This window comes from Cnephaeus nilssonii (assembly GCF_951640355.1).
Source record: "Cnephaeus nilssonii genome assembly, chromosome: 5".
NCBI lineage: Eukaryota > Metazoa > Chordata > Mammalia > Chiroptera > Vespertilionidae > Cnephaeus > Cnephaeus nilssonii.
This window is the reverse complement of record NC_137076.1, coordinates 7,037,226-7,062,941: the sequence shown is the minus strand read 5'-3', so window position 1 is coordinate 7,062,941 and position 25,716 is coordinate 7,037,226. Positions and strand designations below refer to the sequence as shown.

Here is a 25,716-nt window from a genome sequence, read left to right as displayed (position 1 = left end):
TGACCAGGGAAGAAAAATGTGATCCAACTATTAAAGCAATGACTAACCTGAAGGCTGGTCTTTGACAACACCGTTCTTACTTCTTTCTTCCCAGTCCATGACCTCTTTGTAAATCAGCTCTGCAAACAGAAGTGCAAGTGAAAGGCTTCATCAGTTTCTTGGCATCTCTAACCCTCTTCCAGGTCAACTGGAACTTCTCCAAGGGCACTGTGATGTGTTATGTTTAATTGTGATATTCAATTAATTCAGAAAAACAGTCGACCTACATCAAACTATCCATGTTTTGATAGATTACATCTTTTCAACCCAATTATTAAGGCCACCAAAAATGTAGGTGGTTCTGGGTCCATGAGGGTGTTTTAAAAAAGGGGGCAGGTAGACAAAGAGAGAGAGAGAAACAAGAGAGAAAGACAAAGTTAGCAAAGTGGCTCTCACAGAACATTTTAAACTACTGGATGCTCTCACACATGTTTGTATGTTTCTCTGTCATTACTGTGGTTCTCCAGACATGACCAGCATCCACATGTGAGCTAGAAGCACCTCCAGACTGGCCAGAAATTAATCCAAATACCTAACTTTTTTCTTGGCTTCAACTCGGTTTTCCTTGGTAGGAAAAACATTTAACTATTAAGTATTCTATTAGGGGATTCTAAAATTTTAGTATTCGTGAAATAAAATGAGCCCGCCTTTTGCCACAAAGTGTGGCTGTGTGTAAGGCCCTGCTGGGTGTGCACGCAGGTCACTGGCACTCCGGGCACCCTGGGGAGGGGCCCAAGTCACCTATTTTGACTTGTGCTAACCACGGTTCTCAATTACTAGTGATTCTAACTTTTAATGAAAAATCGTTAGTTCAGTCTCTTTATTGCTGGTTTAGTTTGTTGTGAGTTGTTTGGTTAATCTCATAGTGGAATAAAAATTATCTGCATATTTGTGACCTGCTATTTTGCCCAAATTCTATTTTAAAACACATATACAACCACATGGTTTATGAATACAGCATACATTCAAATGACCCCACTGAAGTCCCCCAGGTCTGCTTTACAGGGTTTGTAAACTGGGGCTACCCAACATTTTGCAACATGTCATCAAGGTGTGATATAATTAGTATGTTTAGTTGACAAACCAGGATTTGATAATGTAAGCTCATGTGAAAAAGCCCTCATTTTTCTCTTTTAAAGCCAATAATACACAATTCATACATGTTCTTCCTTAACTCTGTTACCTTCAGGTTGTTTTTCTCCTGGGAGGGGGAAGAGGGAGGGTAATGGCCTGCAGGGTTGCTTGTTCCTGCCCCCAAAGGCTATTACTGACAGGTGAGAAGCTGCCCTTCACAGGACTTCAAGACATGTCCTCAGTATGGATCAAAATAAGCTCCCCGTTACCTTTCCATTCTTCAATCGCATGTTCTCTTTCTTCCAACTGGGCATCGTAAATTTGAGGTGGTGGCTAAAAATTAAGTTACACGTAAAGTCAATTAATTTGCAAAATAATGAGGCATTAAGAAAAGGGTAGAATAACTGGAGGACTTTTAATATATTTATGATATGGATGTAATTTCTTTCAAACATGGCTTATGAAAGATTTCTTCATAAGTGTGATATTATATTAGTTTAAGAATCAAAATAATTAAGAAAAAAATAACAAATAAAATAGAGCTCTTATTGTCCTCTTTGTAATCACATGACCTCAAAACACTTTAAAGCTATCTGCTCAAATCTAGATATGTATATAAAAGCCTAATATGCAAATTTCCCCTTGGGAGTTTGATCGCTTGCTATGACGTGTGCTGACCACCAGGGGGAAGCGTGAAATGAAGGAAGGCCCTGGGGAAGGAAGGCCCTGGCTGGCAGCTGGAAGGCCCTGATCGGCCCTGATCGCCGGCCAGGCCTAGGGACCCTCCCCGTGCACAAATTTCGTGCACTGGGCCTTTAGTGTAATTATAAAATGAGTCATCACAGGCTGCTTCCTAGAGACCCTCCCTGGACAAGGCACTGTGCTAGGAAACAGAAGGGGGAGAACGCAGTCCAGATCGACAGTTCTTCTCGTTAGAACTCCCAACCCCATCCCACCCCCACCATCAGTGCACTGATCCAAAAACTTGCTTAAAAATCACATGCTTATATAGCAGATTCTTTTCATATAAAACAATTTGGTTAATCTCATAGTGGAATAAAAATTTTAAAATGGAAGTTTTAAAAAGAATAATAAAAAAAATAAAAATAAAATGGAGGTTAAATCCAGAGGCCAAGACATAAAAATGAGTTCCACTGCTGGCACCCAATCAGCATCCACTATGGCCCAGGCGTCCTCAAACTACGGCCCCGCGGGCCACAGGCGGGTGTTTCTGCCGTTTTGTTTTTTTACTTCAAAATAAGATATGTGCAGTGTGCACAGGAATTTGTTCATAGTTTTTTTAAAACTATAGTCCGGCCCTCCAACGGTATGAGGGACAGTGAACTGGCCCCGTTTAAAAAGTCTGAGGACCCCTGCACTATGCGCTTCTTTCACTCACCACTGAGGATCGCCCCCAGGGTGGAAACATGCACACGAGCACCAGCTCAGAGTGGACGCCCCTAGCCGGTGCCCCTGGGAAGGACAAACAAACTTGTGATTTTCAGCAAGTTTCTTAGCCTGACTGGGTGCCTAAACAAGATGATGTAACCAAAGCCCAACGCACAATGCCAGGTACACATGGAGCTTAGAAAGGGCGATACGATGACCACACGCCAGCATCCGCATCCAAGATGAGTCCGTGGCCACAGCATAAGCATGCTCACTTCCTAAGTACTCTGAGCTGGAGCCCCAGGAACCAGTGCTCCAAAGGGGCTGTGACCATCACATGGCCTCCTGTGATCCTCATAATGTAGGACTTGCTCCCTTTCCGTAGACACTGCAGACCAGACAGAAGACCCTAGGAAATCTAAGTCCCTGAACATCTTTTCACAAGAGCTGCTTACCGCTTCGGCTTCAGCGGGGTCATACCACACAGTAATGTAAGGGTGACGCAAAGCCTCGTCCACAGAGATTCGCTTGTCAGGATCTATCACTAACATTTTTGATAACAGATCTCTGGCTTGACTTGCTAGAGTAAAAACAAATATTGGATTAGTAACTAATGCTGTTTATCTGAAAACTGCACCATGAAGAACTAACTGTGACAGCACAGACAGAACAAAAATGGGCCTGGCTGGTGTGGCTCAGTTGGTTGAGTGTTGTCCCATGGACCTGGGGGATGCAGGAGGCAGCCGATTGATGCTCATTGATGTTCTATCTTTCCCTTCCTCTCTCTCTAAAATCAATAAAAAGATTTTTTAAAAAGTATTAACTTTGAAAATTTTTTGATAGGTTCAAGATCAAGAGCTTTTTTCTTTAAAACTATCAGCATCTTCCAACAGAAACCAGGCTTTTGAATGTGGTTTCAGCCTCTGGGTCTGGAAGAGGAAGACAGAGCCCCAGGGGAGCCTCTGGCAGGGAGGGTGCAGAGCTGAGCGGGTGGCACTGCCCGCTGTGCAGACATGAAGCACGGGCGAGCATTTATTTCTGATATCATTCCAAAGTGAAACTAGAACAGACCTTATAAGCCACACAATAACCTCACGTTTGCACAGGATAGGACACTTCCCAGATGCCTCTGCTTTGCCTACCTGTATTCAATGTTGTCAACATACACTTTAAAAAAATCTAGAGATTAGTAGTAGCTAAAAAAAAACAAAAACCCAACACCTTCAATAACTTAGTTAAATACAAGGCTCACCAAGGTTTTGGCAATTAAAGTTGACATATATAGGCAAAGGAGAGATGGGGCTTTTCTGATTGATGGGCAATTTACCTTGATGTGGAGAGAAACAAATCTCTTCTTCCCCCTTAAATCACATTTTAATGATGGACACAGGAAAAGGGAGAAGGAGCTTCTTTTGAATTGAGCTATTGTATGGTTTCTGACTTTTCAACTGGGCTAGATCTTTATTCAAGCATCCTGTAAACCTGGAAACGTTTAAAATTTCAGTTGCTGGAATTAACATGAGTTTCAGACTGGTGGGAATATTTTTATTTGGCCAATTTAGTTAAGCCATTTTACTGAGGACAAAACTCCTGGATCTTGAAGCTTTCTCTCCACAATGCCTTCACTCTAGCCTGTAAATGGCTTTACTTGAGGGTTTCAACTACTTTGTTTCCCAATGTTCACAGGTGTTAGAACACAAACATAAAAAATGAATGCTTCACCCAGATCATGAAAACAAGCGAAGAAGCTATCTTACTTTTAATTTTGTCTCGTTCCGATTCTGATGGGAATATCCAATCTGGAAAGAGTTCTTCAAATTTGATTCCAGGATACTTTGGTCTGTTTTCTACATAATTCCTCACCGTAGGCTGAAGTTTCTTCATAAAGTCTGCAGACGGTGTTCCTAGCTGCTCAATCACTTTATTCCACTGATCAATATCTAAGGAGTCTCTTGAGGAAAATACAACTGAAATGCCTATATTCCTATTACATGAAGTAGTATCATTCAAAGAGAAATAAATCATATTTATACCTGTCGACAAGTAATTAACTAGGCCACTCTACGGGGCCAACAGAAGCATTTTGAAATAATATTCAAATAAGGTTTGAGTTTCCAAGTTTAGATCATTAAAAAACAAACAACAAAAAAACTCTTACACTCTTTATAAATTATGACCACAGTTTATTAAATCAATGAGTTCTATGTGCCTTCCCATTCTAGATCGAAATAAAGGTATCTTGTAACTGAAGAATACCTATGACAGAAATGCTTATCTATGAAATTAGACAGTAATTACATAGGCAAACTGAAACCAGTTTTCATACTAACGCTATGTGAGATCTAAAGCTCTCTAAAGCCAAAACCGGTTTGGCTCAGTGGATAGAGCGTCGGCCTGCGGACTGAAAGGTCCCAGGTTCGATTCCGGTCAGGGCATGTACCTTGGTTGCGGGCACATCCCCAGTAGGGGGTGTGCAAGAGGCAGCTGATCGATGATTCTCTCTCATCGATGTTTCTAACTCTCTATCCCTCTCTCTTCCTCTCTGTAAAAAATCAATAAAATATATTTTTAAAAAAAATAAAAAAAAATAAAGCTCTCTAAACAGGAAGACCTATGGACTTCTCAGTTCACAGCTGGGGAACCAGAGCCCTGTGAGGCAGGGCCCACATCTGGCGCTTGCTACCATTTTCACTTGCAAAAAAAAAAAAAAAAGTTATCAATACTTCTCTCTCTAATTCCCAGCCTCTTGCTCTCTCTTACACATCCTCTCGTCAGGCTTTTCCCATCACTCCATGAAATCTAGCCCATCCAGACTGCCAGTGACCACCCCTCACTCCGTGGTCAATTCTCAACCCTTACCTTTTTAACAGTGTCACCCAGCTTCCCCCGCAGCAACCTCCCCCCTGGCTTCTAGAGCTTCTCTCTAGGAGGGCCTCTGTTACCTCCACGGCTTCTCTTTTCTCTGCCACCCGAGGGGGCCTGGTCCTCCTCCTCTGTTCTCTCTCTCAGCATTCACTACCAGTGTCCTGCCTTTACACAGCCTGGCAGTCTGATCATCCATCTTTGTTCCTCCAGCCCAAACCTCTTTCCCAAGCTCAGCTCTTGATATCTCCAGTGTCTGACAGTGAACCCTAACAAGGCTCTCCGAAGGGCTGACCTTCAAAACAAATACAGCGTTTCAGCCGCCTCCCCCTACCATCCTGGTGGTTTCCTTGCAATAGCCCTTGACCTTGCAGGTCTATCCTCAGCTCAGCAGTTGGGCCATCCTTTTCCATTTTAAGTCAGCTGAGAGCCTAGGAAAGAGTGGGTGCTCAACAAATAGCTATGGGTTTATGTCTATAGACTACAGAGGGATAGGCGACAGGAGGACATCCTGGGTGTGTGAGGGCACCACTGAGCTCTCATTACAGCAGAGGAACCAAGGCTCGGAGAGGCTCTGACTCCTCAAGGATGCAGACACCCTGTGGGAGGCAGAACGTGGCCCCAGGTGGCCTGGCTAAGCTTTCTCCTTCTCATGGACCACCCGGGACAGGCGTTCCTGTTCTACCCCAGTCACAAATCTAACGCAGATCTGTAAGAACTGCGGACCAGTTTCCTGAATCTTTTTCTATCCCAGTAATTTTTAATCTAATGTTTGAAAAACTGGCAAAATTATCTTTGAAAAATGATGTTAATCTCCGTGTGTGTTCTGAAAATGACATTAGGTAATCTTATATATACAATTAATTGTGGACACTGTAAGATGTTAATATGTAAAGTAGGAATTTTAAATTACTTAATAATGCATCAAAAAGTACTCACATTTTTCATTTTTGTACTTTCTGAAGAAAACATTTCTTAATACAAAAAGGAAAGGCATAAAATGAATAAGAATTGAGACAAACTGAATGTTTTAAATGATTTATCTTTAGAATATGTCAATTTTTCCCTTTTTAATTGACTTTATTTGTAAAATAAAGACCCCCTTCCTTACAGTTTGAAACAAGTGAATCTAAGGTAGATTATGGGAAACTACTAGAAAATTTTCTAGAACAAAATAAAATGCTGCATTTAACCTCACATAAAATCTGAGATGTGGTAAATGACAGGAATAAAACCTTTTCATTCCTTTTATGTTGTGAATAATTTATAATACAAAAAAACTGCTCTCATAAAATTATAAAAAACTAAAATTAACAAATACAAACACTGACTACACAGCTTGATTTCCTTTAAGAAAAAACATCAATTTGCCAATGAACAGAGACACTTAAAGATTTCATAACAAAAAACAAAATCAAAGACTAATGAAAATACTAAGTGGTTAGAACACAAATGAAAAAGGGCATAAGTGAAGAACCATGTTCGCGTAAAAAATATTAGAGATGGAAGAATATGAGGAATATGAGGAAAGAAAGCTATATTATCTATTTACTTTGTGCTATGTCATTAATATGATTTGCTGACCACAGGATAAGTTAATCTTTGGCATTTTATGTTTATTTTAGACTTCCCAGTGTCTCACAAAATACCTTTAAGCAGGTTTTTAAAAAATTTCTACAAAATGTCAGCAGAGTAACAAACAAGAAAATTCACCATATGTTGTTCCTCACCAACTTTCACTTTAATCTATTTCATTTAGCTGTTATGTAGTGTGCTTCCGTTCTTTGGGGGAAAGTATTTTAATGCATACTAATAACTAACAAAATAGCATATTAATTAAATTATGCAGGAATACTTACTGACCTATTAAATTTAGACAGCAACTTGCCTAGTTAATTGAATGACCTAATAACATTTTCATTTATATTAGAATATATTCATCAAATAGTAAATAAATTTCTAGTAAGCTATTTTTTATAAAATTAAGAGCTAATATAATTAGTTTAACTTAACTCCAAGCCTCAATAAAATCATTAGAGGTAGTCAAGTAAAAAAGAAAAGGTAAAATGGAACCGTTTGGTTTGTGACACTAATTTAACAGACATAATACAGCCCCTTACACCCAGTCTGGAACTATGCATTTTCCTCTGAGCTCCGGCTGCTTGTGGTGCTTAAGGGAAGCATGGCCGGAAGGTCCCGGGAAGGATACGGTCAGTGCCTTGGAATATCACACAACCTTTCACCAGCTCGCCCATGATGCAACCCACTGACCAGATATCAACTGAAAATAAAATGAAATGATAAAATTATAAAGTGCCATGAACAAAACAAAGGTGAGGAAAAGAAATTCTAACAGTGTACTAAACACACAAACATGAAGAATGAATTGCTAAGGGTGAACTTCACACAATGTGAATGGTTGCGGCCTCCATTGTAGCCATCAGTGCACAGCAACCTGGGGCTTTAGTGGCAAAGATTCCAATACTTTACAGCTGAAAAAAACAAACAAAACCCCAGAAACAGAAGTGCCTGTCCCCACACCGAGCTGTTTTAGCCACACACCCCGCCCACCCTGTGGCCACTGCAGGTCTCCTTGTGAAGGATACAGTCTCTTCCTGGGAACAGGACTTTATGGAGAACCATTTCTGCCATGATGCACCCGACAGACCAGATGTCCACTACCAAACACCAGGTGATTAAAGCCAGCAGGAGACCCACACACCCTCCTCAAACTCCCTCCCCTAGATAAACGCAGCCGGTAACACGCCGAACCCCCACCTCCTGAAGGGTCCTTTCCTAAACTGGCCCGTCAGCAGGGCCGCACAGAGGCAGCTTGCTTTTCTGAGCTCCAGTGGAGGCCTGACTTCCAGCTGCTCACCCTCTTCTGCGGGGCCAGCTGAGCCCACACCTCAGCCAGCCGGGCAGAGGGCTATCTAGCGCTCTTGCTGGAGAGGGGGAGGGTGGGAGAAGGTAAGCGGGAACCTCGTTTTCTCTCCCTTCCGCAGGAAACAACAGAGCCCCAGAGCGGTGTCCAGTGGGAGCACAGCTTACGGTACATGTAAATAAATCTGAGGCAAAGTCCATGTCAGAGGGCTGGGCAAACTTTCAGGATTTTTAAAACAAGTAAATGTGATTTCATTCTTTTTGGCAAATTTGTCAAAAGCTAAGTTTGAAAGAGCTCTGTTATTCTGTTATTGCTAGAATAAGTTAAGTTTTGATGTTACTAGTAAATAACACCGATACCAACTTTTCTGTGCAAAAAAAGAACATATATTATTCCATTTATATCAGGTTCAAAAATAAGTAAAACCAATCAGTGGTGCTGGAAGTTAGGTTGATAGCTTCCCTTGGGGACTAAGACCTGAAGGGCCTGGAGAGGCCTGGGGTGGTGCTGGGTATGTGGGTGCGCTCCCATCGAGTGCACACTGTGATTTATATTCTTTTCTATAAGTATGTTATACTTTGATAAACATTCAACTTCAAAAGTGAATGATTTTAACTAATAGGAATATAAAAGTAATGGTTTCTTATTTGTGGACGGTGATAATCTGTGTAACAGCCCCCACATTATATTTCATATAATTCACAGGAAAGAGACAACACTAGTGATGACAAATGGCACTATTTTTAAACATCTCAGCCTCTCCGGTTCCATCTGCACTCACCGTTCTCTTTATAGCCCATACCCAGGATGACTTCCGGTGCCCGGTAATACCGTGTCACCACGTAGGGGGTCATCATGAAGTTGGTGCAGGCTGTCCGGGCTAGGCCAAAGTCCAGGATCTTAAGCGTGCAGTCTGACTTTACTACAATGTTGCTAGGTTTCAAATCCTAGGACAGAAATGGTTTAAATGAATAAAATGCACCAAAGCATGCTACCAGTAAATAAACAACTGCACGCTGGCAGGGAGCTGAGGGGTCCGTGACTGCCGAAGTACGTGAGAGTGCTGGCAGGGGGAGGCAAGTTAGAATGGAACCCTGGCATTTTAGAACAATTTTGGAAAATCCTATTCTCAACCTGAAACGAATACGAATAAGCCTAAAGAAGTCAGATGGCTGCCCTCACCCCCATGTGGAAATGCTCATGACCTTTACTTAAAACCTTCTGGGGCGGGGGGGGGAAGCTGGCCGGGCTGAGGGTCAAGGGGCTGGTGCCTGGTGTGAGGGATGAGACTGCCATTCGTGTAGGGTCCATGCTGCCCAGGGCCCGGGCCTGCCCTGTTCCATGATGCCCCGACCACCACACCCTGCACCATGCTGTGCCGGCATGGAGAACCTGAGGCCACGGTGTGCCACCGGCTCACCATGAGGAGAGGGCAGTGAGATGGGAACCTCCTCCAGGTTCAAGACCTTGATCAGCCATTCTGTGGAAAGTGCAGCTTAAATGGGCAACAGCACCAGGCCCAGCAACCAGTGCCACAATCCCACTCCAGGGAAGCACCTCGTCACGGACCAACTAGGAAGGACTTGCGGGTCGGTGGCTGCTGTAGCATCAACGCCCGGCGGCACCAAGCAGCACTGCAGCAGAGAGCACTGCTTTTCCTGCTGCCTGCAGCCCAGCACCGCCTCCTCCCGGAGCAGCCAGGCGGCTGCGCATTCCAGAACCTCTTCAGGGCAACGATCACTCTGAACTGTTGGGCTAAATGCAGGGCCTAATCCCAGAGCGCGCCACACAAGAACCCCTACAGGGATCTCACAGCAAAATATTCCCACGGAGAGAGCCTCCCGGAAGACTGGCTGCACGCACACCGCGAGGGAGCACTGGCAGCCAAAGCCGGGCCTCAGGGGTCCTAGCCCCTGGGAGAGAGGCGTTGTGGGAACTGTGGCTTTGACCGCTTCCTGTGTTGTACACTTTGGCTCCACTCCCCACCGGGCTTTACCAGGGGGGCTGTTCGGTAACGCAGCTTGGAACACCAGCAAGTCACATTTGAAAAAGAAAAGAGGATGGTGCTTTGGGCGCCTCTAACCTGGTAGCCATGCGGGGACCCAGTCATTCAGTGCTCATCGGGGCCCTTCACTGTACAGTTATTTATTGGATTTCTTTGTGGTGGGAAAATTTCTTCATATAGGAAAATACCTTCCCTTGATACACTGAATATATTCAAGGAAATTCTTATTGTTTTCTTGAGATTCATGAGTTAAGTCATCCCTTCACCCAGAGAAAATGGCCTCTTAGAATGTGCATGTTCTCTCAAGGTAGTTATTTTGGGTTTTGTTTCAAAAGCATCTTCAGGAGAGGGCCCTGAACACCTTATGCTGCCATCTAAAGTTGCCTAAAAACTCAGATACCATTCCATTCTAACCCGATGATGAGCTCCAGCAGCCGGCATCACGTGCTGTCAGACTGTTTGCTAGGGGCGTTTGGGATACGTGTATGCCTGTGTGCGAGCACCATTTTAAACAGAAATTCTGGCCCACTGTCCTGGAAGACTGTTCTCATTTCCTGTGAAGTGACTGGTCTGCTCAGCCATGGTCCAGGGGAGCCTCCTCTCCTCCCACCATGGAAACCCCATGCTAAGGGGATTCCTCAGTGGAGATACATCTAGCCATTGGCTGTAAGTGGTCACCCTTCATTACTTTCAGATGTAACAGGTACAGAAACTGGGTTTCCCTGTGGTTTGCAAAGAAGAAGAAACCCCAAGTTTCCAGCAAGGAGTGAGAGACTTAAAATTACCACGTACCCTCGGTGGGACGAGGGAATGAACGCAGGGCACGCACGCTGCTGGTCTACACGCTCCAGGCATGCCCCATGTTTCCGGAACAAGCCCAGAAGCAGTTGGTCCTCAGATCAACATGCTCCCTGAGTACCACTCTGCTCTCGGGAGCTCCACTCACAGCTCCTTCCTGCAGTCCCTCACTGACCCCGGACTGGGCAAGGTCTTTTTCATGCTCTGGTGGTTCAAGCTGTTGACCTTGGAGCAGGGCACTAGTTTTACAATCTGCTTTCAACATTTTTTGCTTTCCAGCATGCTTCTGCAATATGTAGTGGTCATTTCCCTTAACTTCCTCCTCTTGCCTCTTACATTTATCTTCCCAAAGTAGTCTGTCCCCATAAATAAGTTTCCTAAGAAGGTAAATTGTGTGTCTGGTGATTATTTTAAAATTTAGATCCCAAGAAATGTATTCAGTTTGCAGTGCACTTTTTGGATTCTCTCTGTAGCTCTTGGTAATTAATCAAACTTTGTATGTGAAAGAAATGTGCATGTTCAGATGTTTTACCATCTCATTATTTTCGGCAATTCAGTAAAAAACCCACACCCTTCTTAGGGCCTCCCCTCCCCTCCCCTCCCCTCCCCTCCCTCCCTCCCTCCCTCCACGCCTGGTCATCCTTCAGTTCCTAACACTCTGGCTCTTCCCTGCTCTCCAACAGATATAATTGACATTTTCTAGTAGCCACCTTAAAGAGAGTGAATGGAAACAGGTAAGTTAATTTTAATAATACATTTTACTTAATCCAATATATCCATAATATTGAGAAAAGATTGAAGGTAGGGAATATAAAAGGAATCACTTTAACCAAGCTGCTAAAATTATTAACATCATGAAGATGGCGACATGAGGAAGACTCTATTCTTGTTATACTTAAGTAGCCTGGGAACTTAAACTTTTTGAACTTTCCAGTCCTGAGTTGATGCTTGGATATACATCTGGACAGACAGCAGACCTCCAGATAACCTCTGACTACCCCCCTCCAGATAACCCTCTGATTACCCCCTCCAGGTAACCCTCTGATTACCCCCCTCCAGGTAACCCTCTGATTACCCCCTCCAGATAACCCTCTGATTACCCCCTCCAGATAACCCTCTGATTACCCCCTCCAGATAACCCTCTGATTACCCCCCTCCAGATAACCCTCTGATTACCCCCCTCCAGATAACCCTCTGATTACCCCCTCCAGATAACCCCCTGATTACCCCCCTCCAGATAACCCTCTGATTACCCCCCTCCAGATAACCCTCTGATTACCCCCTCCAGATAACCCCCTGATTACCCCCCTCCAGATAACCCTTTGATTACCCCCCTCCAGATAACCCTCTGATTACCCCCTCCAGATAACCCTCTGATTACCCCCTCCAGATAACCCCCTGATTACCCCCCTCCAGATAACCCTCTGATTACCCCCCTCCAGATAACCCCCTGATTACCCCCCTCCAGATAACCCTCTGATTACCCCCTCCAGATAACCCTCTGATTACCCCCTCCAGATAACCCCCTGATTACCCCCCTCCAGATAACCCTCTGATTACCCCCTCCAGATAACCCTCTGATTACCCCCCTCCAGATAACCCTCTGATTACCCCCCTCCAGATAACCCTCTGATTACCCCCTGAAGGACCCACATATCCAGGTCACCTGACATCTATTATCCAGACCATCGATGTGACCAGACCCCCTGGCGCCCATCCTCTAGACCACCTGGCACCCATCACCCAGACAGCCTGACATCTGACTGACAACCGTCCTGGACCACTCCTAGGGCTAAGAGTGCAGGGCTGACTGTTCTCCAGAATGCGCATTTTACTATAAAAGATCTTAACTTTTCTTTCTTCTTCAGAACACTTCTGGGTTTTTGCCCAGCTGTGTTTCCAGTGTGCAAACTCTAAGACCCTTTAATAAATCTATCATTTATGTCTAGCCAAAGCCTCCAAAGTTTTTTTGCGTTTGTCTGACAGTATTATTTATCATTTCAAAATGTAACCAACATAAGAATTATTATTGAGATATTTTACATTCTTTTTTTGGCACATCCAATTATAGCCACATTCTGAGCCTCAGGGGACGGGTGGCTACACCTGGACAGCACAGGACCAGGGTTCCCTCGCCCTGGCATCTTCCCATGGCTCCTCCTTTCTTTGGTAAGAATTCCATGATCACCAAGCCTCCCCCGCCCACCCCACCCCGCGCACAGCGTATGTGCCTCACCTCTACCCCATCGTCAAGGGCAGGCCTGGGAGGGGAGGCCCCTGTGCTCTCTGCTCTGAGACCCGGAAAGTCCGTCAGGAACGTCTGCCGAGCGCACACACATGCCACTCCCCACCACTCCCAGTGCTTTCGCACGGCTTCTGTCTTTTCCCTCTTAGCTCTGGGCCGTTCTTACTGCTGATCTCCCACGCTCCGCCCCTTCCTCAGGCCACCGGAATCTGACTTGTGCCTGGGGACGCCAGCCTGCAGACTCACCCTAGAAACGGTGCCTTCTGAACAATCCACAACTACTCTATTCACAAGAATTTTCCAGCATGCAGCTGCAACATCCATCTGCCTAGGCATAGCCCATGGAGGACCTGGGAGTACTTAAGTGTGAAGCTTTAGGTCCAGTGCCTGACTTGGAACTTTCCAATCGATGTGCGCAAATGGGCACATGACACTGTGAAGTGTTATTTATCATTTCAAAATGTAACCAACACAAGAATTATAAACGAGATATTTTACATTCTTTTTTTTGGCACTGTCACATCCAATTATAGCCACACAATCAGAGTGGGGGAGTGGGGCTTGGTGACCAAGGAATTCTTTTACCAAAGAAAGGAGGAGCCATGGGAAGATGCCAGGGCGAGGGCATCCTGGTCCTGTGCTGTCCAGGTGTAGCCACCAGTCCCCTGAGGCTCAGAATGTGGCTGTAAGTAGAGAACCATTTAAAACCTATAATAGCTAACGTTCCGTTTCATTACTGTCAAATACTCTCTAAACTTCCCGATTCAGGAAAACAGAAATTACAAATATATAATTTCTAATAAATGCAGTGACAATAACCAACAAGCCCTATGCAGACGGCCCAGCCCGCAGCTGTCCCCGAGCCCTGTGTGTACCGACGCGTGTCCTGGGGAGCTCGGCCACCCCTGCTGCAGCCACTGCTCTGCACAAGGTGCAGCCAACCACCCGGCCACGCCCTGTGGGCAGCCTCACACAGCGAAGCAGCTGAAACAAAGCAAACCAATTTGTTTCTAGTTTCCTTTTTCAAAAATCAAAGACTATGGCAAGAACAGGCATTTCAGAATACAAATCACTGAAAGATAAAATAATGCTCAACTTCACAAAACAAGTATTTTTTAAGCGTTAAGTGATGAGGCAGCAGTTTTAGCCTCTCCTGTGGCAGTGAGGAGAGGAACGGCAGCAACATCCCCATAGCGGGTGACCTTTCTGGACACAGGGTGGTGGGCAAGGCAGTAGGTGCTTTCTTAGGAGGCTGATTTTTTTTTAAATTGAAATGTCTTTGTTTTACCATCCAGCAGCCCCTGCAATCCAACCTGGCCCTGAACTAAAGCAAGAGCCACATGAATGAATGTGACCAGAACAGCGCCGCCGGCCTGCTCCGTGGACCTGAGTGAACTGGAAAACAGGACCACCTCCGGCCACTTCCACCAGTCAGAACTTTGTCATCCGCTACTGATTTTTTTTTTTGGGGGGGGGGGGGGGGCCGGTGGGGGGAGGGAAACAACACATTTTACTGCCATCTGCTGGAGAATGATGATAAAATGAAGATAACATGGATAGTTGGAACGGTTTAAAGAAGTCCCAGGCCCTGGAGGGCTCCCCACGTCCACAACTACCCCCCTCCCATTAGCTCCACACACCACCAGGGGCAGCTTTCCAAGACAGACTGGACTTTAGTTTCAAGATAGCAGAGTAAAGACAGTTCTGCCTCTTTAAATTTTAAAAACCATGGAAAACCAGGAACATACGTCAAAATACAAATGACACCTAAACTTGGGGCCTGGCCCCCAGAGTGTAGGGATGTCAGTAAAGCGTGGCCTCCCTGGCAGCCACTAGGGGAGTATGAGTGGCCCACACGGGACAACCTGGACCAACGCCCTGGAATGGCTCGGGAAGCGAGTGACAGGTACCGGGGAGGTCAGGGTGACGCAGGAAGCGAGACACTGGGAAGGGAAAAGGAGACTTCCCAGAGAGAGGCTTCTGCTCCGTCCTCACTCGCACTGGCTCATTATCTAAATAAACAGAAACAAACTCTCCAGACATGAGCTTCAGACTCAAGAGCAACAGACCCACTGGTGTGAGGCCCAGGGAGGGCATGGGTGAGAGGCCCAGCTCGTGAAAAGCACTGACAAGGTCACAGTAACGTAAAACACAATATGGACACTGAGCCAAACCCAGTTACACTGTAAATACTGGGAGGTGGCAGAACAGGACAGGTGAGGGTTGTGGATGGTGAAAGAGCTAAGTCAGTACCTTAAGCCCCAAATCAAAAAAGGTCATCGAACAGAGATCTAATCATATATTTCAAGAAATGGAAAGGAACACTAAAAGAACTGAAAGAGTTTGCTTCTGGGGAGAGAGAAACAAGAGGGACGAGTTGGGGACTCTGCTTTGTAAATAAATATTTGTAGAACTATTTGATCCCTGATTAAAATAAAAAACAAATCAACCAGCTCACTCAGCGAGTTGCAGGACAAGTATGTACGAGAGGGTCTTGTTTTTGAAAAATGTACGTTAAAAAGGACCTAAGAACAAACAGACATGCTGGAATCAGCTAAGCAGAGTCTGTGTCCGTGTAAAGTGAGGCAGGAAACACCCCAGGTGTTCACCGGCTACCTCCAGGTGGCAGTGGAGGGCTGGGGGACTCTCATTTCTTTTCATTTTTTGAATTACATAAAGTAAAAAGTGGTGGGATTATGGGTGTTTTATTTTACACAATTAACATTTTAAGCATAGCATAAAACTATCTTAACGAGCAAAACTGCAAGTGTGTATCTGTGTGCATGACACTGGACACAGACAGGCAAAGGACAGGAAGGGTTCACAAACTAAGATTCCCACAGTGTTGGCTGCCGCTCTTACCAGGTCCCAGGGAGAGTCATGTTTTCCTATGAACCTCCAGGCTCAGGAGGGGAGGGACAAACAAGGTAAACCATTTCCCTTTACACAGTTAATAAGGCTTCACTGAATCTGGCACTTACTAAAGCGTGAATTTAATATTTGATGTACTTAGGAGACATTAAAAGTGCCTTAGTTTATATAAAAGTCTGTGAAAATTTTAGAAAGAGAAATAGAACGGTATGTTGGGAAATCTTCATTTTTAATTCTTAAAAAATTACTATGTTTAAAGCAAATTTGTCAACAGAATTTGTATTATTTTAACTGAACACTTGGTGGCAGCAAAGGCTGTAACAGCTCACTTGGTCTGGAGCCAAGTGCTCATCAGCCAGCAGGTCAGGCCATGGATGCCTCCTGCCTCCTGGCCTCAGGCTGCAGACCTGAGGTTCATGATAGGGGCAAGGGCTGAGCCCTCTGTTGGTTGGTGGGCTCTGTTGCCACGGAGACCTTCATTCAGCAGCTGTGATGGAATCAACCTTTCCTGGCACCTGATGGAAATCTATTTTTCTGTTATCAATAGGCTGCATTGTTCTTGTCTCACTATCTTCCTCTCCATACAGATTTAGTTCCAAGAAAATAACTTACTGATGTTGAAACACAGTACCTAAAAATAGTCTGTGAACAAAATTAGTATGGTAATAATTCAGAGAATGCTATGAATGATTCCAGTAAAATTACATTATTTCTGCCTCTAATCTCACTCAACATTTTAGTTGTTTCAAAAAATTCTATCATGATGTTCTGTTTATACAGTAGTCCAAATAAAAAATAAAATAGAAACTCATACAACTAGCTTAGAGTATTACACTGTATCTTCCCAATAGTACAGGAAACTGTCATTCAAATCCCAGTCTTAATCCAGTCCAGAGGCCCATCACAGGCCATTCCAAAAGCTCTCACCAGTAGGGCCAGGATGCTGGAGTGGCAGAATTTTACAATAGAAGAAACAAATGTTTAGGTTATAATTCATGTAAGATTTCTCAAACAAATAACTATATTATTTTCTACGTGTCTCTAATTTCTCCCACTCCAAATCTAATCCCTTGATTCATTAAAAATGGGATTTCAAATATGGCAAAAATATCGACAACAGGTGATAAATAGTATCCGGGAGTTCTTTGCCCTACTCTTCTGCGGAATCCAGCTGAGCACCTGGCCAACCTGGCGTTCCCCAGATGTCTTCTGATCTTAACAATGTTTGGAAACTCAACACAACCCTATAGTTTATTTGGATTTTCAACACTGACAAATTAAAAAAAAAAAAAAGTTCTTTTGTATCTGGAGGATTCTGGCAACAAAATTATTATGATTTTTAAAATAAAATTAATATGGCATCACTACTTACTCGATGAATGATACCGGCTGAGTGAAGGTGTTTAATACCACAGAGCATCTGGTAAAGAAGATAGGACATTCTCTCATGGTCCAACTCCATATGAATAACCTGACATAAGTTAGCATCCATTAATTCCATAACTAAATACCTGAGGGGGAAAAAGACCAGCCATGTACACATGAAAAGCATCCAAAATTCCTTTGTGGCTATTAACCCAGAATTTTTATGAAACAGTAATAACTTACTACCTACTCAATGTACTGGCTGAAGTAAAACAATAATTTGTTTTTCTCTAAACTTTTTATAAGGTATCTTGAAGCAAACATATAATGGAACTTTATAAAAGTATTTTTTTTAAAAAAAAACAACTAATGATGTTTTTTCAAGTTAAAAATAAAACAATTTCTATATCATAATAAATAGAATCTCAAACACCCAACTTCTCCTACATCTTAAATTTTTTGCTATGGAATCATTCTTACCAGTCTAGAAGCCATGCTGTTATTTCTCTCATCTTAAGAAAACTTGATCCCCAGGGATGTAAAAGGAATATGGTCAATAATATTGTAATAACTACATAGGGTGCCAGGTGGGCACTAGACTTATCAGGGTCATTACTCATAAGGTATATAAATGTCTAATTCTATGCTATACACCTGAAACTAATATATCATTGTATGTCATCTGTAATTGGGAATAATTTTTTAATAAAAATAACTTCACCTCACTTCCCCCAGCATCTACTGCCCCTATCTTTATCCCCTTTGTAAGCAAAACTCTCCAAAGAGGTGTCTATACTCACCATTTCCAATTCTTCTCCTGTTTTTAACTAATCCCACTTTGCTCAGGCTTTTGCCCTCATCTCTCTGCGGACACTGTCCTCAAGGCCCCACTGACTTCCCTGTTGCTAAATCCCAGCTGACAGTGCCCTTCTCCTCGCCCCAACTTCTTCCTTTTGGAGTGCTACTGCTCACTTCTTGGCCTTCCTGTCTCTGTCACAGTCTTGATGATCTTCTCTGGCCTCTGGTCTCAAGGTTTTAAATACCATCTACAGACCATCACCTAACAAATTCTTACCTTCATCTCAGATCTCTATCCAGGCTCATTTACCTAACTGCCCACTTCACAGTGCCACTTGGGTGTCCAACAGACAACTCGAAGTCATGTCCAAAAACCAGCTCCTGATCCCACCCTACCTCTGATACGCTCTCCCTGCAGCCTTCCTCGTCTCGGGTGAGAGCACTTTCACCCTTCAGGTGATCAGGCAGAATTCCAGGCGTCAACCTCCACTCCTTTGCTCTCGCACCACACATTTTCTCTAAGAGTAAACACCGTGGTTCTACCTTCAAGACAGTTTCAGCCCCAATCTCACCCCTTCCCCTCATCATTCCCCTCTGGTCTAAGTGAAGCACCATGACCTCTCACCTGAACTGGTACAATCACCTCCCAACGGGTCTTCTGGGTCCCCACATCTTATGGTGGATTCTCAACCCAGAAACCAATTATTCTTTTAGAATGAAAGTCAGGTGAGCTCACTCTGTTGAAAGTCTTACTGAATTGCCTTAGAATAAAAGGAAATCCTTACAATAGACTTCCTCTCCCCTCTGCTGTTTGAGCTCCAGCCACACTGGCTCTTGCTGTTCTGAGCACACCATGCATACTCCCACTTGCACTCCTTTGTGCTGCCTGTTCCTTCCACTTCAATTCAGTCTTCCTGTCGATATCTGCAGATAACCAACCTTCTCACCTCCTTCAAGCCTTTCTTCAAACTTCACCAATCCAGGGAGGTCTCTCCCCAACCCCAACATCCCACTTAAAACTGCAACCTGCCCCCTCAGCACTCCAGATCCCCACACCCAGCTCCACTTCTTCCACTGCACTTGCCTCGTCCTAATGAATGACATCATTTCCTGATTTCTTATGTTGATTATCTCTTTTCCCAGGCTTTCCTGCAAGCTCTAGGAAGGAGGATGCTCACCAGCAATTCTTAAATAATAAAAGGGATTTTTGTTTGTTTTGGTCACTAAGGTATGCCAAGTCCAAGAGAGGGATAGCCATCAAATATTTGTTGAATGAGTGAATACAACAATAAATTTAGGATAATGTTGGGTATTATATCTCAATATGATAAATTAGTATTTCATTTCATTGTTAGTAAGATAATTCTATTTCAGATTTTGGAAATACACAATATCCAATGACTTAACCATTTCAAATAATAATTATAAACACCTGAACCATATAATCCTGGCTTTCAAGGGACTATAGAAAATGTTTTCTATTTCAGTAAAGCAAATTACTGGCATTAATGGCCACTGTCTGCTCTGAAGAATTATTTCCAGTCATTTCTTATCTGTTATAGAGATGATAACCATCTAGGTATAAAAAATAGTTGAATATTATTATCCATTTTCTTAATATTTCTCTTCCACAGAGAAAAGTGGCTAAGATATTATTAAAAATGTATTGTCATCCTAAGTAAAAAAATAGCAGTTACTTTCCTAAGTAAAAAAAAAAAAAAAAAGCAGTTATTTTCTTTTCTAAATATTCAGTCTTTGATGCATAATACATTATTGAGTAAAAATGATACTTACACATCTTGAAATTCTTCTAGAGTTTTTTGTGGTGTAAACACATTTAACAAACTAATTATCTGAAAAGAGAAAATTATTTAAACCTCAGAATTTCAGATGAATAAAAATTAAGTTTAACATTAACATATCAAAAATGGGGGGAAAATCACAGCAGGGCTCAGTATTTATTATTGTTGTTGCTTTTACTAAAAACATATTACATGGTATTTGAAAAAAGTTAAATGATTAGGATTCTTACCTTTAAAATAGGATGTACTTTTCATAAAGTCATTTTTGTGTGTTCCTCGTATTTATTATTAAAGAATTCTAACATTAAATGTCTTTCTAACTCTGAACATAAAAAAGTAGAAATGGGGAAAAAAAAACCACACTAAATAAAGCAATATGTTAACTCTGAAAACTTAAATTCTATGTACAAATTTCTAAACAAGTTTTAAAAATGAAGGCTATGCTTGCATTTTTGATATGATAAAGATGAAACGCCTCATAGCATTATGTGTTTACTTAAAGCGCATTCTAGAATGGACCACACTGTAGGCTTTGGTCCTGCAGTCTAAGGCTGCTTGAGCATCAAACACACATCCTCAATCACTTCACATGCCTGAGGGGAAGGGAGATGATTCAGTATATAGATAGGATTGGGGTGGCTGGCTAACCAAGGAAAAAATAAAACTGGATCAACACTTCAATCTTATTTATACCAAGATAAACTTGGAATGGAACAAATATTTAAATCTAAAACATGAAACCATAAAACATTAAAATATGGATAAACATTTATATAACCCTGGTGTAGAAAAGCCTTTTCTAAGCATGACAGAAAACCTAGGAGGTTTGATTCCATTAAACCAAAACCAAAATCAACCCAACAAAAATAAAATCAGTAGGGCAAAAACAACCTAAATAAGGTCAAGTGGAAAAGAAGTGAGGGTTGATAGCTTTAACATACAAAAGATCTTTTGTAAATGCATAAGGAAGAGACCAACAGTTCAAGGGAAAAATAGACAAAGGCCATAGAATACAAATTCTCAAGAAATAAAAATAAATGGCTAATAGAGATATGGAAAGAAATTCAACCTTATAAATAATAACATTTCATTTGTCATCTGTCAGACTGGTAAAGTAAAACACAGGATCAATAGTATGCAGTGCGGGGGAATTTTGAAATAGAGGCATTCTCAGATGCTCTTAGTGAAAGCGTAAAACTGACAGTCTTCCTTGAGGTCAATTTGTCAGCAAGTACTAAAGTCAGAAGTGTGCATACTCTTTGGCCCAACAATCTTGGCCAAAAAATTCAGCTGGACAATGTGTAAAGATGTGTGTAGAAGGATGTTCACTACAGTACTGTTTATAATAGGGAAAAACTGGAGACCACCTAAGTATTCAATAATAGGTGATTGGTCAAATAAATTACTGTGCATCTGTACTATGCAGCTATTTTTAAAATGGATTATATCTACATATGTTCCTAATGTGTATGAGACCTAGCAACATTCCATGAGGGTAAAAAGCAGGATACATGATAGCACAGCTGATCTTAAGTGTGTGTATGTTCACATATGCATGAGGATGCTCACCAAAATGTTAATGACAGTGATCTGTGGGTGGTGATCAAGGATTTTTGCTTTCTTGTTTACATTGTTTGAATTTTTAAAAAATAATATCCATACTTTTTTGTAACCTGAAAATAATTTTTAAAAATAAATAAGTAAAATAAAGCATGCATCGAAAAAATTTAAAACCAACTCAAAGCACAGACTCAGAAGAAAAACTATCTCAGTTGTGCATGCCAGAAAGACCCAGAATAAATGTTAAAACGAAGGGAGCCATATAGAATTGAGTGTCATCTTAATCACCACCACCTCCCAATCCTAACAAAAAGAGGTCACCTGGGGGCATCTCCAAAGGCTCTTCCAGACTGAACATGTGATCAACTTATTTATCAACTTTAGAAATTATCTATTCACTCCCCATTATAAAAACTGAACTAATTTATAATGTGGTAAGGTATAAAAGAATGCTCAGAGACCAGTAATGGAACATAAGCATTTTCCAGAGACGCTGTTTCTCCTTAACATGTACAGTGCTTTGATTTCTGTAGAGATGCCAAGCACAGCTATCATAAATGTAACATCATCTAACAACATTTATTTAAAACGGAAATGTCTGTATTATAAGGTAAAAAGCTACTTATAGAATGATGTTTTACAAATATTTAGCTGTTTCTCAATTTGCTAGGTCAGTACTGATATCACCTTATAGAAACAGGGTTAATGGACATTCCTGTCCTTGCTGAGTGACCTAAGTTCCTATGGACCATGATGCCTCTTGCTGACTTCAATTTCCCAAATGTTGAGAAGAATTATGTTAATAATTAGGTTACCCTAGGTCTGAACTCAGTGTGACACATAAGATTATCATGTCGCTGACAACATTCAAACATACTGAGGAAACTGAGACATAACTCACATTTTTATGATTGACACATTTCAGGAGCACGAGTTCACGATAAGCTCTCTTTGCATGAGTTTGATTTTGAAAAGGCCGGCTTAGTTTCTTGACTGCAACATTTATCCCAAGAACTGTATCAAAAGCAGCACTAAAATTAGGAAATAGAATAAGTGCTATAATAAGCAACCCATTAGAATGATTTTGGAAAATAAGCAATGCAGAATGTACAAAGTACAATCGTTTTAACTGAGTAACAAAGAGAAAAATCTTCCTGCTTGTTTCCACTTGAGGTGCTTGTGCACCTGCAGAGCCAGGGGAGCTGGCAGAGGTGCAGGATGGATGGACTCCTCTGCAGAGGTGCGGACACGGCCGCTGCAGGTAGGATGGGGTTTAGCCATCCCGGGCATGTTGACTTCTCATTATATTAGTTGAGATTATTATATTCAGAACCAAGTAATTTAACACAGAGCATGTAACACAGGTCAAGAAATGAAATCTTCAGTTTAAATATGCCAGTAAGTTGGGGGAAAAGTCACTGGTTATCACAGGATAAAATGTAAGTATATTTTAGAGCAACTAAGAGGAGGAAATAGTTGAGCTCGTGGAAGAATAAATCTAATTTTTGATTGAATGTGTTTTCCCCAGATGAAAGAATCTAAAAAGAAAACAGAAGCCAAAATCTCAGCTTAGGGTAAGTCCCCAAGATCCAAAACCCTAATGTAAACAATCGCTACATATAAAATTCCACTAGGAACATCACGTCATAGTAGGGTAGTAAGAATAGAATCTTCCAGAGCCTGTGTTTCCAGCATCCCAAGTTCCTAGTTAAAATTTATGGTTCATTTTCTTCCAGAAAATAGACAGAAAAACCTGAGTAGCCTGGTTGCACATTTTGAAGTAATTTCAAACAAGCACTAACAGTACCATTCATGTTATTACCCTTTGGCTACCCATCAGGGGCTCAGAGCTGCTAACGACCACCTGGAAACCCAGGCACTACTTAAAACACGGTTTCTGTTTCTTTATCCTCTTCAGTTTATCACATGGCTTACACTTATTCACTCCTGTGAATAATGTTTTCTGCCAAATAACTCAAACTTAGCTCAACCTGCTTTTAAATTGAAGGCTGTCGAGGGCAGCATTTGGTTAAGAATGGTTAGAAATTTCATGTCACTTTGGAATTCTTTTTCTTCTCTAATTCTGTTCATATTATGTGTACATGTTTACACATATGTAAATTCACATGTTCATATGTAAATGCACCATTTATATAAATTATGAAATGTTAAAGAGAAATCCATTTGTGAAATGAATCATTAATGAATGTACTACTACATACATATGTATTAATACCTATATATATTTCTGTCTAGGAATGTGAAAAACACATCTTTTTGGCCTCAACAGTTTTTGTTCAAAATGAGCCAAATAGACCAATTCTGAGCATCTCAGCAGACACATACTTCCCACTCGTGGTTCCCACGCTAAGAGTGACTACCTTCCGGGTTTTACTTCTTGCAGTTACTTTTCAACTCCAAAGAACATACTTTTATTACTATTTCCTTATTTATCAACTTATTTATCTATTCACTCCCCATTATAAAAACTGAGAACTTAGTCACTTACTGAAACCTCAACTCCTCCCAGTTTTTTGCTCTCATGTTATTTTTAACTTTCCCTTGATTACCCACGGAGTTTAAATAACATTTCCAAACTTCTGCTCCATCAACTTCCAAAGGACCCTCTTCACTCCCCCGTATGTAAAATGAGATTATTAGATTCATGTCCTTTTTCCTCCAGCTCTCTGCTCTCTTCCCTCCAAACTTCAGTCTTAGGCGGTCAAGCCTGATAACACAGCTCTATGACTTCTACAACTAAGTCTTCCGTGTTTCTTACTTAGGATGTGACTAAAAGTTGAAAATCAAGACAGAGTCTGTGCATATAAGTATTACTGACTGCAGAGCTGGGATTACATTTCATTTTCTAAAGAGCACATGACTTGTTGCTGGTCATAAAAGAGCGAGATTGTTTCCAGCATCGAGTCAAATGGATCTCTTTTCTGATATTCCATCAATTGCTCAAACATCATGTCCTTTTAAATTTGTTTTATGCTTAGACCATGAACTTTTCTAGCTTTTCTACTGTACGTTTCTAATACATGTGTTTTTTCCTTATTAAGAGAAGGAAAACATACCTTTTTAAGCCTATTACCAGTACTTCCTACCTTATTACTCACATTATCTATCATTTGGAATCTATTCCATTCTTTCTGAAGACATTGTCTTGGAGTTCCTTTCAAGGTCTGCTGCACAGCTATCACCTGGGACTTCTCAATGGCCTCCACTGTTTCTCGTGTTACATGTTGTGTTCTCTTTCTTAGAACACATCCTCAAGAAATTTCCTCAGGAAAAGCCTATGGGAGATAATCTTCCTCTGCCCTCATCCATGATAGCTGGTCTTCTAAATCCAAAATCATTTTCTCTTGGAACTCCCCAGATTTCCGACGTTAAATGCTATTGGAGACCAGACTTATGCCTGTCTGATATCATTCCTTTGCTTCCTTTTTTGGTCCTTAACTCAGTGGTTTATCACCAAGAGCATGTTTTGTCAGCATTCCTAAAGCGCCCCCCCACCTCCTACTAATCACTGTCCCTCCTGTCCCCCTAACTGCTTCGACTTTTATGATAATCACTGCTTGCTTTTACCAGTTAAACATGCATCTTTGAGCCCCACCCCATGGTTTATTTTTGCCTGGATTTTGAAATCATCTGTGTCTGACTTCTTTCACTCAACATTATATTTGTGAGATTCATCCACTATTGCTTTGCATAGTTGTAATTCATTCTGTGTCATTGCTGTATATTCCTTTACATGACTATATGACATACTGCTGCTGTTTTCAATTTGCAAGGAATTACAAAAAAAAACAGTCATAAACATTCTCATACATGGCTCTGGGCCCCTATGCATGCATTTCTGATGAGTAGATAGCTAACAGTGGGACTGCATATATTTTATTTTAGTAGATAACACCAAGCTATTTTTCAAAGTGGTTCGTTCTACCAATTTCTAGGCATTTCATTATTATTTTTCTGTATATTGATCCTGTGTCCTACAATGGAGCTAATCTAATCCCAAGAG

At 41.9% G+C, this 25,716-nt stretch overlaps 1 protein-coding gene and 1 pseudogene across 9 annotated transcripts in view; one reads left to right on the top strand and one right to left on the bottom strand.

The window, feature by feature from the left end:
• LOC307100408 (glyceraldehyde-3-phosphate dehydrogenase-like) overlaps nt 1-25,716 on the top strand; it is a 1,087,365-nt pseudogene that overhangs the window by 539,363 nt on the left and 522,286 nt on the right. The window lies entirely within an intron of this gene.
• Nucleotides 1-25,716, bottom strand: part of MAPK9 (mitogen-activated protein kinase 9) — a 51,679-nt gene that overhangs the window by 4,541 nt on the left and 21,422 nt on the right. For 4 of the 8 annotated variants that reach the window (XM_079772817.1, XM_079772812.1, XM_079772815.1 and 1 more), the window contains exons 3-11: nt 22,594-22,723; nt 20,125-20,183; nt 17,540-17,678; nt 9,030-9,195; nt 7,574-7,645; nt 4,260-4,442; nt 2,958-3,082; nt 1,383-1,446; nt 48-119 (exon numbers count right to left, since the gene is read on the bottom strand). In XM_079772817.1, the coding sequence (XP_079628943.1) occupies nt 48-119; nt 1,383-1,446; nt 2,958-3,082; nt 4,260-4,442; nt 7,574-7,645; nt 9,030-9,195; nt 17,540-17,678; nt 20,125-20,183; nt 22,594-22,723 (1,010 nt within the window). Of the gene's footprint in view, nt 1-47; nt 120-1,382; nt 1,447-2,957; nt 3,083-4,259; nt 4,443-7,573; nt 7,646-7,970; nt 8,043-9,029; nt 9,196-17,539; nt 17,679-20,124; nt 20,184-22,593; nt 22,724-25,716 lie in introns of all 8 variants that reach the window. The other 4 variants (XM_079772813.1, XM_079772816.1, XM_079772819.1 and 1 more) reach the window with 2 other exon arrangements.